The sequence below is a fragment of the Cnephaeus nilssonii genome, assembly GCF_951640355.1.
Source record: "Cnephaeus nilssonii genome assembly, chromosome: 21".
Taxonomy (NCBI): Eukaryota; Metazoa; Chordata; class Mammalia; order Chiroptera; family Vespertilionidae; genus Cnephaeus; species Cnephaeus nilssonii.
In genome coordinates, this window is record NC_137092.1 from 5,543,924 (window position 1) to 5,559,923 (window position 16,000).

Sequence of the window (16,000 nt, forward strand, 5' to 3'; positions counted from 1 at the left end):
CTGGGCATGTGCCCTGACCGGGAATGGAACCGTGCGTGACCTCCTGGTTCATAGGTCGACGCTCAACCCCTGAACCACACCGGTAGGGCTGGTTTTTACTTTTTTAAATAACAAAAAGATCAGCCCAGCTATCTTGAATCTATCAATTGAAGTGCATTATACTAATAGTATAGAGATTTTAGTGACATTAAGCCGCTAGAATTGTATTTTAAGTGGGAGAAAATGCTGATAAATCACACAGAGTCAAATTATAGTATTGATCTTTTTTAATTTTTCAGACTTTAAATAGGTTAAGAAAGTAAAATTCTCCTAAGTACTGATTCATAGGTGTTCAGGAGTGGCACACATTCAGTTTCAGAGTAATATTCAGTGATCCCTCTAAATGCAATTGTAATCCTGAATTTAAGCTAAGTACAATAATAATTTAATACAGTAAGCTAAATACACACAAAAGCTCTATATCCTGATCTACAAAAGTAGTTTCCATAGCCACACATGGTTTAGTCAAATACACACTTCCACAATGAACAAGTACTAACAAATGTTAATAAAACACCTAAATGCTTGTCCTGCCGTCAGCTTTTTAACAATGCCATTCCTGCTACTGGAAGCATTTATTTTATACAGAAGGGAAATCTGGCCTGGGAAGATGAGTTTTCTTAAAACTTGACAAATAGTATAAGCCCAAGAGGTTTTAAATCAAAAAAGTCTTCAACATGAAGCACTCACATGAACCTTTTAATTTCTCCCTCCCAAAAAGCATTCTATCCAAAGGAAAGAATATTAAAACAGAATATTACCTTAAGACAGATAAACACTCCTACAAAAGACTATTTTCTTCTATCATCTTCTCCTTAAAAGAAACACAAACCATTTCACTATCTTTTAATAACCTCTCAGATTACTGCAGTCTTAAAGCTTTAAGTTTTAATGATCATGTCTTAGCTATCAGAAAGTCAAAGATGCCATTTAGAGTTCACATATTAAAGAGCATGCCCTGGAGGGGGAAGGGGAGAAAAAGGGGACATATGTAATACTTTCAACAATAAAGAATTATTTAAAAAATAAAATAAAAATAAAAAGCATGCCCTACAACGGCACAAATACACCTGATACATAAATACTTCATTGTTTAGAATTCAGCGGTCGCCAACCTTTCGAACCTCACGGACCACCAGTGGTCCACGGACCACCGGTTGGCGACTGCTGGTTTAGATAGTCAAAAGTCAGAAGGTACTACATGGTTTGCAAGATCCTTTAACTTATGTATGGTTATTAAGGCTCCAATATCACTTTTTTTTTTAAATTTTTAAAAAAATATATATTTTATTGATTCAAGAGAGGAAGGGAGAGGGAGATAGAAATATCAATGATGAGAGAAAATCACTGATCGGCTGCCTTGGGGATCCAGCCCGCAACCCAGGCATGTGCCCTCGACCGGAATGGAACCTGAGACCCTTCAGTCCGCAGGCCAATGCTCTATCTACTGAGCCAAACCGGGCTCAAATATCACTCTTAAATAGAAGACATGAAAATAAAGGTGGGAAACTTTGTGCTTCTCCACCTTTCACTTACATCGCTAGTTATCGGGACCTTACTATGGAAAACATGGTTATGTATTTGGTCTCCTCAGAAGATAAGAAAGCTTCAGCAAATTCAAAAGTTGTCAAGATCCATAGTTTGCTTCATCAAATGCTTTTCTAGCTCGTTTCAATTCTTCATTCATAGTGAGCAAATCTTTAACCCTGGCAAACTTCCGTGGGTCCTTCCGAATCAAAAAGACGATATCTTCAACTTGTACCCGCCCTTGTCTTCCAATTGACATTGCCTTGTGAGTCTATTGCAAAAAAGCATATTAAATTCAATTGATTTTGCATGTATTTATCATTCTTTTTAAAATTTGCATGTTTAATACTGGTGAGTTTGAAGATTTTTCTCTTCTATTATAGCTATTCATTTGTGAATTATCTTCTATTCATACCTCTATCCACTTTCTACTGTGTGATTAGCACTGTTTCTCTTAATGCTCTAATATTTTTAACATTTTTTAATATTAAGGACACAAAAGCTTTCAAATTTACTGATGTTTCTTTGTTTAATTTTTTATGTATTTAGTTTTTGCCTTCAATGTGTAAAATAATTTTGTAATTTCTTTGTAATCACCCATTTCATTTAAAATTTGTGTCCATCTCAATATTGGCGGCTTTCTTAAAATCAAATCTCACCCCCTATCGTTATATATTTATCCTGTGCAAAAGCAAAGGTTCATCATAGCATTATTCCTGATGACTAAAAAAGGGGAAACTAAATATTAAGGCTTTATATAAATTTGAGCACATCCATTCAATTTTATGAAACCATTAAAAATATAGTGTTATGCGATGACATGGGGAAAATGTACTAAGCTTACCTAAATGGAAAACAACAACAAAAAAACAGGTTATAAGACTGTATATAACTATATAATTTCAATTTTATAAATTTTAAAAATATATGCAAAAAGACAAAAGAATATTCACCAAAATCTTAGCATTAGTTGTCTCTATAGTAGGTGTCTCATATATGTGTATGTACATAGACACACATATACAATCTCCATTCCTAATGATAAATAGTAATCAGTAACTTCCACAAAACAGGCACTCACATGGATATCTTATTTCTAAAGGGTGCCATAGTTCTAGTCTTATCTATAAATTTGAATTTAAAATCTTTTTTTCAATTAACTAAGACCAATAACAAAAAAATATCTTACCATTTCAGTGATGAACTCTATAACAAGGTCTTCAAGAATATCCACTGACTCAGTATAAGGATTCTGGTCATCCCCAAACCCATACATCATACATCGTACTGTAAAAGAAAAATCATTCTTATTGGACAACTTTAATCACTTGATCAATACTTTTTTCAAATTAGAATTGAACCAAGTTGCCCTGGCCAGGTGACTCAGTTAGTTGAGAATCATCCCGTACACCAAAAGGTTGTGAGTATAAGTCCCAGTCAGGACACACACCTAAGTTGTGGGTTTGATCCCCAGTGAGGGTGCATACAAAGAGGCAACCAAGCCCTAGCTAGTTTAGCTCAATGGATAGAGCGTCTGGCCTGCGGACCAAAGGGTCCTGGGTTCAGTTCCGGTCAAGGGCACGAACTTTGGTTGCAGGCTCCTCCCTGGCCCCTGCCCTGGTCAGGGCTCATGCAGGAGGCAACCAGTCAATGTATTGCTCTCACATCGATGTTTCTCTGTCTTTCCCTCTCTCTTCTACTCTCCCTAAAAATCAATGAAAAAATATCCTCAGGTGAGGATTAACAACAACAACAATATATATATACACACACACCATATATATATTAAAAAAAAAAGAGGCAACCAATCAGTGTTTCTCTCTTTCCTTTACTCTCTCTCTAAAAATCAATAAAAACATATCCTCAGGCGAGGAATTAAAATGAAAATTATAGAGCCCGGCCAGTGTGGCTCAGTGGTTGAGTGTCGACCTATGAAACAGGACAGCAGTCGCCAACCGGTGGTCTGAGGACCACTGGTGATCCGTGAGGTCCGAAAGGTTGACGACCACTGAACCAGGAGGTTACAGTTCAATTCGATTCAAGGTCAGGGCACATGCCTGGGTTGCAGACTTGATACCAAGTAGGGGTTGTGCAAGAGGCAGCCAATCAATGATTCTCTCTCATCATTGATGTTTCTGTTTCTCTCTCTCTCTCTCTCTCTCTCCCCCCCCTTCCTCTCTCTAAATCAATAAAAAAAAACATAAAAAATATTAAAGTTTTGATGACGTGGGTAAAGTAATGTTTGCCAGGATTCTCCAAAAATAATAATACCCTTATTATTTTTCCTGAAGATGTAGACTTCACTAGTAGGGAAATATATTTCACTGGAAAACATATTAGATAGGAAGTATGTAAACTGTATTTGGTTAAAGGGTCTGTGAAGACAAAACAAATACCTGTGAATGCTTTGAAAGTTTCTGTCACATTAGCAAAAAAAAAATTTTTTTAAAGGATCAGGAGAACAGAGCTTAGTAAGATATATTCCAGTAAGACAAGCTGTGACGATTCCAAATTCTTGTCATCATAAAAATAAAGCAATCCAAGAAGAATAAAAGTTTCTGCTAAGAACCGACTACGCAAGCATCACTCTGGGGTGCCCTGGTGTAGGAATCCCTTCATATGCTGACAAACAGATGGAGTACATGGCATCAGAGATGGAAAAGGGAGCAGTCAGCTTTAGGTGAGGAACTGAGATAAGGAGAGGAATTTGAGTGGTAAAAAAAAAAGAGAGAGAGAGACATAATGGCCTGCAGTTTCAAGAGCCTTTGGGAACTGTTTACATCTGACTCAGCATCAATGAACCAGCTATTCAAGTGCTGCCCTATTTGTCAATACTCAGCCATAACTGTATGTAAGGGAGCCGGAATGGGAGATGAAGAGCAAATTCTCATGGTGCCTTTCAGCATCTGGCCTGGACCAGTCCCTCCTGCTGCTGACAAAAAGGGTCAAACCTGTCGACCGAGGGAGTAGAACGGAGGGCGGATACATTATAATCTCTATGCCACTATAAGACCCTGCACTGTTCACCACCTTCCTGCCTCAGTCCAGTGCTCCAATTTAATTTCCAGGCTCAGCATCTTCCAGGATTCATCCTAACCTTTGGTCAAAAGTCCCTGCTTCTACTGCTGCAAAGGTGTGGGACAAGGGAAGAAATGGAGGTATGTTCTTAGGCCTTGTTGAAACACTGATCACATTTCCTCACTTGAAAAAAAAAAAGTGTGTGTGTGTGTGTATATATGAATATACATTCTATATATTAAAACACTAATATGTAAATTGTCCCCTCGGGCGGTCGTTCGACCGTTCGCTATGATGTATGCTGACCACCAGGGGGCAGTGCAGAACATGGCGGGCGTTGGCAACGTGGCACTGGCAGCAGGCAGTCATGGAGGCGCTGCAGGCCCCAATGGGCCCTGAGGAGAGCGGGACCAAGAGGGACCGGAACTACGGCAGGATGGTGGAACAGGTGAGTGGGCAGCACCAGGCCAAAGTGGTGCGAGCAAGGGCCCAACGGCCCCACGGATGGCAAGGAGTGGCAGTGGCGGGAAGGGGGTGGGCAGGGCCGCTGCCCGGCTCCCAGGCGCTGAGGGAGCCAGGCAGGAGGCCTGCCCCTATCAATTACCCTGTACAGGATGGTGGAACAGGTGAGGGGCTGGTGCCAGGCCAAGGTGGGGTGCCAGGTGGGGCTGTGAGGCTGGGGGGCATGAGCTGGGGCCTGATCTCTTCAGGCCACCCGGAAGGACCCCACCTGTGCACAAATTCGTGCACTGAGCCTCTAGTATTTATATATGTGTGTATGTAAATTGTGGTTAGGATCATTACTAGCCATGATTCACAAATTAAACAGAACTGTACAGGCAAGTCTGAGAATAGTGTCCCTACAGGGAAACAACTCAGAACAATAAACCTACTTTGCTTTTGTTTAAATATATTTTTATTGATTTTAGAGAGAGGAGAGGGATAGAGAGATAGAAACATCAACTAGAGAGAAGCTGATTGCCTGCCTCCTGCACGCCCCCTACTGGGGATCGAGCCCACAACTCAGGCATGTGCCCTGACCGAGAACGGAACCATGACCTCCTGGTTCATGGGTCAATGCTCAACCACTGGTCCACATCGGCCAGGCCAGAACAATATTTATTAATCTACTTTGAATGCACATGTCCAAAACGTTTCATCATCTACAATAAAATAATTGTAAATATTACTTACATTCTTTAGAAAAAAGTCTCTTTCTTTTTCCCTGCCCACCTTCTGCACCTCCTCCAATTTCTTCATTTTCTTCCTCAAACTAGAAGTTAAAATGCATACAGAGAAATGTCGACTCATTGCACTGCACCAATTTTTTTAATAATTAACATTTCCCCTCCACTTTCAACACTGACAGCACGCCAGGAAGCCTCGAGCAAGCAGCAAACACTCATGAAACCACGGCATTTTAGCCCAGCCTCCGGCTCAGGCAGCAACGGCTTTGAAAATGTCCCTAACAAAGAATCCCATTCACTACCCTTTTTCCCCCACAACCAACCATGGTGGCCTCTTGCTAGGCAGTTTTACTAGAACAAGAGCTGGTCCTGAATGAAAGCGAGGAAAGACTGCAGTGCTGGGAACGCTCCTTCAGTAAGCCTTCGCCCCACTTAATAATGACACGAACCCTGAGAACCAGAATTAAGTAACCTGCTCTCGGGCAATAGAAGTTGTGAAACCCAGCTTCCGACTTCCGGTCCCTACTTGACAGTAAGCGGACAGTGTTGTTAGCTGAACTGCTGGTTCGCAGGGAGCGCTAACAAACATTCGCTCTGATGAACATAACCAATGGATACAAGACACTGGGGGGGGGCAGGTGAAGGCATATGCTGGGGGGTAGGGAAGGCTGGGGGGAGGTCAAGGGGCGAAAAAAGGAGACATATGTACTACTATTTGTAATACTTCAAACAATAAAAAAAACACATTCGCTCTGACCTCCGATGACTCTCTAGGCGTTACAAGGGGGGGGTCTGGCAGGTATGGACCCAACGCAAAGGTAAGGGGCCGCCTTCCCCTCCTCCCTTCACGTCCTAAGAGAGTGACCGGAAGGGAAAGGCTTGGCACAGCGTCCAGCCCCCGACTCTCCCGGCTTAAGTCTCTCAGGAAAACAGACCCGACTCCCACCTCGGCCTCCGCCCCTGCCCCCGGGGGAGGGAGGAAAGGAGCGGGTGGGAACCGAGGCGGTCACTCACAGTGGGGTCCTCTTCCTCATCCGCCATCCCGCGGGCCAGCCCACAGCGCCGGGCCCGCCTCGCTTCGCGCCGGCTTTTACGACTTCCGGCACCGCACTTCCGGTGACGCGCTGGCTTGGGCGGGGCCTAACCGGGCGGGGCCGGCAGGGGGCGGGGCGTACCCATGACCCCGCCTAAGGGCGGGGCCGAGACGCTCTTTAGGGACCTTGGCTTGAGCTCCTGGCTCTGAAACCTCGAAGAAGGACTTAAATGGCAAAGAAAAGGAAGCCCTGGCGGCGTGTACCTGGTTGTCACCCTAAATGTGCTCCTGCATGTGGGGTCCCCACTGTCTGATTCGGGGCTGCCAAGCAGTGGATGGATGGTTATGGGGCTAGCCGGCGGTCTGGGGCTGCCCCAAGTGTGTGTGTGAACCATTTCAACAACTTAGAGTTCCACTGTTACGCATGCCAAGCTTTGTGCTGGTTACTGGGGATGTTGTTCTTTACTACTAGTAAAGCTTCGAATTTTCAACCCCACCGACCCATTCTCCGGAGAGGAGAGAAAACCTGGAAATGGAGCTGATTGTACTTACATGAGGCATAAAAACCCCGATTTTAGGAGGTTCGGAGGGCCTCCAGGGTGGGGGAAACATCCACATACGGGAAGGGGACCTTACCCCAACTCCACAGGGACAGGCGCTCTTCACTCGGACCCTCCCAAACCGTACCTAATATCTCTCTTCATCTGGCTGTTCATTTGTATCCTGGATCATATCCTTGAATAGACTGGTAAACATAAGTATTTTCCCTGAGTTCTGTGAAATGTTCTAGCAAATAACAGAATACAAGGGAGAGGAGGTCACAGGAACCTCCAGTTTGTAGCCAAGTGGGACAGAAGTTGTGGGGATCCTGGGGGCCTGTAGCAGGGGGACATGAATTACAGAGATGATATGTGCTCTGGAAGTTTGTGATGGGGGAAGGGGGCCCTTCCAAGAAGGTCTGAGAAGTCTCCTTTGAGAAAGTGAGGTTTGGACTGAGGCCTGAGCGGTGAATGGAGTTAGCCAGTGAAGGAGGGAGGAAGGAGTGTGCTGTGCCCCAGACTTACCCTGTGCTTTCCCATCTCCATGCCTTTGAGCACTTTGACTCCTTTCCTTTCTATTGAAATGCTACATGCCTTTCAGGCCCAGCTAAAATGTCTGCTCCTTCCCTGAGCTCTCAGCTGAAAGCCCTTTCTCCCTTACACTCCCACAGCCCTCGTTTCATTTTCCTGCAACACTTCTTGCTTTCTACTGTCTTTTCTGGTTATCTATACAACCAGCTTATCTTGTCTACTAAATCTTAAACTTGTTAAGATTTGTTTATAATTTTGTTTAAAATCTTAAACTTGTAAGATTTTGTTATCATTTCCTTATTTCTCTTTCATCTCTGAGCTCCCAAAGGTTAGTGCATTCCTGACACTTAAAAGTCCTGGAACAAATGTTTGCAGCAGACATGAATGCCTGTTTGACATCCCTTTTCAAATATGTTGTAATTCAAATGAAGCTATTGTCGTGAGCTGTGCCTTTGGGGACTGGACTTACTCTTTGGTTAAACCAGAATGCCATCGTCATGGTCCCCAGGACTGATTAGTGTTTGTCACAATGACCGAAATAACCATAACAAACAGGCCACTGTTCTTGACTGACAGGAGTTTGGCAACAATGGCCATTCCTCCAGTGAAGGCTGAAATGAACCAAGGAGGACTGTCTGAATTGAGTCCCCAGCCGGGGGTGGGGGTGGGGGTGGGGGGGGGCTCTACTATTTCTCACAATTAGGCTGCAAGAGCTAGTGACCCAGGCTTTGGCCTGATGTGAGGCTCTGAGGTGAAAGAAACATTAATGCTCGAAACAAAATCATCAAAAGATCCGTATCAGTGACAGCATCCTAATCTGAGACTGTGATCACAGGAGGGAGCTTTGAAGTCAGACAGACCTAGGTTTGGATCCTAGTTGGCAATGTTATCTCACTCATGTTCTTTATTGGAGCCTCAGGCTTCTTCTTGAAAAAATTTTCAGCAAAACAGTCAGGACCAAAGATAATGTCCTTTATACACACATGCCTGTGCTCTGCTAAAATGTGTTTATTCATATATCTTCTCCTATAAAGTTTGTTCCCTGAGGGCTGGGACCTATTTTTACCTTTATTTCTGCAAATCTAGCAAAGTGCCCAGCATGTAGTAGACACTAGTAAATATTTTTTTAAACAAACAACAAGAGTAATAGCTAACATTTCTGGGGCACTTCATGCCAGATGTTGTAAATAATAACTCGCTAAATCCTTCAACAACCCTAGAAAGGAACAACCATGGTACCCCGATTTTACAGAGAGAAACAGAATACTATAATTTTTTAAAATATGAAATTCTTGGTATAACTGATTTTGAAATAAAAATCAGGTGAGATTTGCTTTATATAAAAACAGGTAAACTACTTTATAAAAATTGGGGAAAAGCCGAACCCGGTGTGGCTCCGTGGATAGAGCGACGGCCTGCGGACTCAGGGGTCCCGGGTTCGATTCCGGTCAAGGGCATGTACCTTGGTTGCGGGCACATCCCCAGTAGGGGGTGTGCAGGAGGCAGCTGATCGATGTTTCTCTCTCATCGATGTTTCTGACTCTCTATCCCTCTCTCTTCCTCTTTGTAAAAAATCAATAAAATATATTTTAAAAAATTGGGGAAAAGTGTGGTGGAGGGAAAAGTAAGAAAGAAAATATGAATGAGTGGGAAGAAGGAGTAGGAAGGAGAAGACACATGAAAAAAGGAGAAACAGAAAAAGGTAATTTCTGAGCAGAGTGAAAAATAACTGCGTAATCAGAGTAGGATACTGTAGGTCTTTCACTGTCCTTTGAAAGTAGACAACTAATCACTGTGTGTGTGTGTGTGTGTGTGTGTGTGTGTGTGTATTGGCATATATCCGGCCTTCTTTTGAGTTTGGGCCCGTCTATCTTCCATTTGTTTTTTTGTTTGTTTGTTTTGTATTCTTACGTTTATGTTTATTATCTCAAAGAGTCTGTCCTGCATCCTACCTTTTTGTTTTGCCTCTAGGAGGCTCTGTTGCTTTCCTCCTGCGTGACCCAGCAGGCCACCGCCAGCAGAGGGCACTGGGCGGGGCGGTGAATCCCTTCAGCAGCTTGGCTACCACTGCGGGATCATTAACTTTACACTTTCATCTCCGGGGGACTCTGCCGCTCTCTCGAAGGTCGAGTTGTGTGTAATTAAGTATTTCAATGTACAAAATGTAATCTGTGACTCTGTCTCTACCCATCCCCACTCCACACCCTCCCCTCACTAAAAACTCTCGTCAGCTTGTGCAAGTGTTGTGGGAAGCGCTATCCAGATAATCCGATTTCTGGTGACAGTGGCCGAGGTGATCCCAACATTAACTAAATGCAGGGAGGTAATCGAGACTCTCCTGAAACAAACAGGCAATTATCTGAATGTTTCCCGACCACGTGGAGCTTGGTGACCTGAAATAGGAGACTCTTTTTTGTTATAATTTCCTTATTTCATTTCGAAAGTTCAGACGCGCCCTGGCTATCCAGTTTTCCATAAGATGTCAAAGAGCCGCGCGGCCAGGGCAGTCCTGGAGGCCCCTGGGGGCCCCCTCTGCACCCCGGGGGCCAGGGCTCTGGAGTGGAAGCCCGGGACCAAGCCTCCTCGGTGGCAGGAGGGCTGCCGACGTACAAACGTACACAGCGGCTGCCACAGCACAAACTACAGCGCAAAGCTGCCAGTCCTTACCTTTTCACCCGCAAAGCCAACAGGTCAGGTGACGTCCCGGCACCTCTTCCGCGCCGGCACCCGGAAGAGACTTGGTTACCATGGCCACGCAGGACGCCTCCCGGACCACGCGCTTCTTCGACGGCAGCACGCAAGCCCCGCCCACCTAGGGCTCCTTGCTCGGCAATCTGCTAGCCGTCCCTGATTGCGTTCGGCGCTCGCCTCCCTGCCCTTGCGTCTGCGTACTACGGTTCCTACCCGTCGCTGCGGCCGGGATCGGGAAGTGTCAAGCGGGAGCTGGGTTCCCCCACCTGCGCTCCTGCCACCGCTGATCCCGGACCCCCTAGCCAGGCCCGGGCTCAGCCGCCATGACGAACGGTGAGAGCCAACGCCCAGAGGGGTGGATGTGAGGGGAGGACGAGGGGCAACGTGGCGGGCGGAGCCGGGACTGACGTGGCCGCTCTCCCCGCCCCCTCCCCGCTCAGCCCTCTCGGCCTCTCAGGGTGCCCTGACCCCTGTCCCCTAGGTCCCTCCCCGGCTCCCCGGTGCAGTTACCATCTAGCACCCCAGTGCCTCTCGTGCCCACACCCCGCGTCCTCGGTCCCTGCCCTGTGTGCTTTCCCTTCTCCCCTTCCTGGCCTCCTGGAATGGCCACTCGGGTCGAACTATTGCTTTACCTGCTCAAGTTCAGCACCAGGGAAAAGAGAGGATTTTCCTCCCAGCCCCCTGCGTTCTCAGACTTGCTGAGAGGAGGCTCGTTATGAGGGCCAAGAAATCACAAAGGATCTCAAGCCCCACACTTTTGAGGGGTGAATGGAGAGCCTTAAAAAGTGTCTTCTTCTGAAGAAAAAAAAAGTGTTCTGTTTGGGTGATTCCCATCTGGAGACCCAAGCTTGTGTGGGTAAGGTACTGCCTCTTCTGAAGGATGTGTCCGTTGCCACCCTGTTTATCTGACCTCATTTCCCAAACAGTGTGTGGACATGATTTCTGAATCCCAGGGAAGGGCAGGAAGCTGGGCTTTTTTAGTCTTTAGAGTCAGCCTTACAGGAAAGGAGAGAGAGCCTCTTAGGTGGTATGATTTGAGGGGCACAGGAAAGCATTTCTCAAAAAGCACCGAAGACTCAGATTTCACCTCCTTGTGAATTTTGGCATTGTCCGCAAACACTTAGGGGAGGAGAAGACTAGCACATGAAGGTCTCATTCACCATAGAGACTTGGTGGATGTGTTAACTTACTGAACTCTTTGTGAGTCCTCGCGGTGAGACTGACCGGGAGGAGGCAGGGAGATGGAACGGGCCTGAACTGGCAGCGGCTGTACATGACCCTTTTGGAGCTTCCTGGCAGTCAGGGATCTGGGGTTAGTAGGCACAGGAGAAGGGACATCACCCAGAGCAAGAAATCCTCTGAGCCAGGAAATAAGAGCAGTCTGACACATAATAATTACTGAATAAGCTTTAGTTACCATCCTCCTGTTTTGTGGTTTGATATCTTTTTTCTTTTTTGCAGTTGGGTGATTTATTGTACATGTACAAGAAATAGCTAAGTCAACATAGAATTGTTCAAAGATTCCCCCACAATTGTTTGACTGTGTTGAAATGTTGAAGCCTCGGGAAGATATATATCTTTTACAAGAATCTTGCTATTCTGGCAGAAATTTGGTTTGTAAGTGGAGGATCATGCATGGAGTGTAAGATAAACATAGGAAAGCTGTAATCATATGGATTCTAACTCTTTCGGTTTCCCCTAAGTTTCACTTTTTGCCTTACCATTTTCTTCAGCAGATGCAGGCCTAAGAGACTTGGCTAAATACCTAGCCGTTCTTTATCACATGAGTGATTGATAAGAAGAATATGTTTAATTCTATCAACGGAGGCTCCAAGGATTCTTAGGGCTCTCTCAACCTCCTGCCAGCTCTGGCCATTCCTGGGAGGCCGAGTCTACAGAATCTGATGCCCTTTTCTCAGGATTTCTAGTTCTTAAAAGGGGAAGGGAGGGGAGGGCAGGGCTCAGTGAAATTGTTGTAAGGGGGATGCCTGCAAGCAACCTTTGGGAACCGTAAGCTAACCTCGCTAGTCCCAGGGCCTTGCTCCCTCATGTCAGCGGCTGGCACTGTGTTGAGGTTGTCTTCTTGATAGTGTATCACTCTGTGCTCCTTGGAGTTCCCCAGCGGGACCACCTGCCCCCACGTGATGAGCACCAAAGGTTTTCTTTCCTTCCCGTAACAGTGTACTCCTTGGATGGGATTCTGGTGTTTGGCTTGCTCTTTGTTTGCACCTGTGCCTACTTCAAGAAAGTTCCTCGTCTCAAAACCTGGCTGCTGTCAGAGAAGAAGGGAGTGTGGGGTGTGTTCTACAAAGGTAAGAGTCTGTCTGCACAGGAAGGGAGATTGCGTCTCTGGATGGTGGGGTGCAACAAAGCGCGGGTCAGATGGGCTGGGATTGTACTTCGCTCCACTTTTACATCATTGTTTATTTTAGCGTCGAGGTAATTTCAGTATTTTACACAGAGGAAACGTATATAAATTAAAAATTTTTAGACTGGACTGGAATTGTTGGGAAGAATACTTTGCCAATGAAAAGTTTTCCTGAAGTTCTGGAAAGAATATATTGGAGTCTTTTAAGTTTTGACTTCATTAACTCAAATGCTTCTTTAAAAAAATGTAAAAAATATTTTATTGATTTCAAAGAGGAAGGGAGAGGGAGAGAAAGACAGAAACATCATTGATGAGAGAGACTCATCAATCGGTTGCCTCCTGCACACATCCTACTGGGGATCTAACCCTTAACCCAGGCATGTGCCCTGACCAGGAATCCAACCATGACCTCCTGGTTCATAGGTCGGTGCTCAACCACTGAGCCACACTGGCCAGGCTCCAATGCTTTTTTACATTTTATTATGGGCACCTTCATCTGGAATCCTAACTACCTAAATATGTTTGCAAACTAGGGCAGAATATAAACAAACAGCATATTCATCTAGAAACCAGGGTAGTATTTACATACATTCCCAAGTGGATTCTTGAGATCGTTGGTAGCTCTCTTCATCTGTGACTAGAAATTTCAAAATATCATCTTGAGCCTGGCTGGTGTGGCTCAGTGGTTGAGTGTAGACCTATGAATCGAGATCATGGTTCAATTCCCGGTCAAGGGCACATGCCTAGTTACAGGCTTGATCCCCAGTGGGGTGTACAGGAGCAGGCTGTTGATGAGTCTCTCTCATCATTGATGGTTCTCTCTCTCTCTCCCTCCCTCTCCCTTCCTCTCTGAAATCAATAAAAATATTTTTTGAAGGGAAAAACTATATCACCTTGAAAGTGAGGACTAATATGAAGGACAGGCTGTGATTTCTCTTCTCTTTCTCCGTTTGCCGCTAGCTGCGGTGATTGGAACCAGGCTGCACGCTGCTGTGGCAGTCACCTGCGTCGTCATGGCCTTTTACGTCCTGTTTATAAAATGAATTCCAAAGCACCCATCTCATCAACTGCCAACCAAGGGGACCAGGGTGAAGAGCCTGTCTGCGCCTGGACCCAGCATCGGAGAGTTCAGCGAAAATCATCGAAGTCACCAGGATGACACCGCAGCACCTGCCCCTCCCACATGTGGGGCAAACTCATGGTTGCAAACATTAGTCATGCTTCGGGGGACTCCAGAAAGCCATTATCCTTCCATCAGTCCTTGGCAGACAGCACATAACGTCCAGATAAATTGCACCCTGCGTGATAACATTACATACCTCCTGCCTAAAAACCTGTCACCTGTTCTGTTCCTCAGCCCTTGTCAGGATCTTTTCGGAGACTCATTAGGGAAGGAATAAGCTGTATTCAGATCTCTTGGAAGGAGATACTTTTCAAGACTTGACTTTTTTTTTTTTTTTTACTGTTTTGATTTAGATTTGGCAAATTGGAGGAAGGTGGAGGGACCGGGTGGGAAACAGGAGTGTACAATGCCAAGAAATGTTTCGGCTTCGGAAATTTACCTTTCATATATCCATCTGGCAGCATAAGAGAACATGGTCCTCATTGCAGAAAGAGAACAGATGAACTCACTGTGCTGTGTGCTGGAGAGTGTTGCCAAGATCATCGGGGCCTACGTAAGACTTGGGAGTTATCTGTCTGTGGTGAGACCAGAAAGCAGGAACTCACAAGAAATAAGGTTTTGTTCACCAGTATCCCCAAAAGGAGACTTCACCCCAACAAATGGTATATGAAAATGAATCCACTGTCTGTTTTCCTAAAGCCTTTTTATATTTTCTAAATTACTGACTGCTACATGCTGTTACTCAGTTTTAAATGCCACCACTAGGGAAAAGAGAAACGATGGAAGAAATAATTATTTAATATATTTGCAGCTAGGGTAGAAGAAATATATCTAGTATATTAGTTCATATTACTAGTAAAGTTGTCTAGTATAAATTGATTGTGATGTTAAATGGAAGTTTTATCATGTTAGCCAAGATACAAGCTTATTCTTTCTTTAAATCTGGTTTATTATGGCAATTTTTAGTCGATTACTTGTTTTTCTTGGCCAACTCTTAATTTTATTCATATTAAAACCCTCTTTAGCTGTCCCTTGTAAATTCTGTATTATATGAACAGGAGAAATTCAAATGAATGAGAGAAGTTGCTGATATTCATAGGCATATTTGAACAATTCATAGAATCCATGAATAAAATGAGGGGGACAACATTGGAAGGGAAGATTTCTCCATTCCCTCCTTGTGTCAGCAAAAGGATCCAATGTTTTATTTTTGAAGCCTAGAACTTCTTTATTTAAAAAAAAAAAAGTTGGTCTAAAATTGGAAAAAGCAGGCATGGACGTAGGTCTACCAGTTGAATTGTCCATGAGAGCAAAACTTGACTGTGGACACAGTAACTGTGGTTGCCCCTGTGTGACAGCAAGTTGTCTTTTGTCTTTCTCCAAAAGGACAGAAGCTGCTCGGAAGTTTAGGTTCTAAAATAGGCAGTTTAGTCTTTGAGGATTTCTCAAAGTGCAGAAAGTCATCACATAAACACTACATGTCGAATCATCTCAGAGTTGTGGCTGTTATCTCTTCAGGAATTGGTCCACAGGGTAAAATTTCAGTGATTCATATGCTTTCAGTGGTCATTTCTGAGGATCTCACGTGAAAGAAAGGCAAAGGGGAAGAAGAGCTATACCTCGTGGGTGTGAGTTTGGGACCCGCTGGCCAACAGGGGTGTCACTCCCTGGAAATACAAGTTCAGCGTGTTTGCACTTGTTACTGCGTAGCTTTAATGACTTTTTTTTTCTAATAGGGCTAATGTCTCTAAGCTTAGTGCTTAGAGCTGTTTCATATTTTACACTAGTTCCATTTCACTGTTCTAGTTATTCAAACCATTTTTTTACAGCCTCCTGGGTGGGTCATCTTAACTCTTGAATTGTAATATTTTGAGATGTTTTCATTCCAGAATGTACCAAAAAGTGCACAGAGTGAAGGCAATTTACAGCAAAAAAAACCCAACA

The 16,000-nt window shown here is 44.5% G+C and overlaps 2 protein-coding genes across 2 annotated transcripts; one reads left to right on the top strand and one right to left on the bottom strand.

The window, feature by feature from the left end:
* TAF13 (TATA-box binding protein associated factor 13) lies at positions 1–6,887 on the bottom strand. Its single transcript, XM_079760726.1, has 4 exons — positions 6,786–6,887; positions 5,779–5,857; positions 2,756–2,853; positions 1–1,837 (listed from the first exon to the last, which is right to left on the bottom strand). The coding sequence occupies exons 1-4, from the start codon at positions 6,810–6,812 to the stop codon at positions 1,667–1,669; spliced, it is 375 nt and encodes a 124-aa protein (XP_079616852.1). The 5' UTR covers positions 6,813–6,887; the 3' UTR covers positions 1–1,666.
* A 3,870-nt stretch (positions 6,888–10,757) lies between these two features.
* TMEM167B (transmembrane protein 167B) lies at positions 10,758–16,000 on the top strand. Its single transcript, XM_079760887.1, has 3 exons — positions 10,758–10,898; positions 12,746–12,877; positions 13,894–16,000. The coding sequence occupies exons 1-3, from the start codon at positions 10,889–10,891 to the stop codon at positions 13,974–13,976; spliced, it is 225 nt and encodes a 74-aa protein (XP_079617013.1). The 5' UTR covers positions 10,758–10,888; the 3' UTR covers positions 13,977–16,000.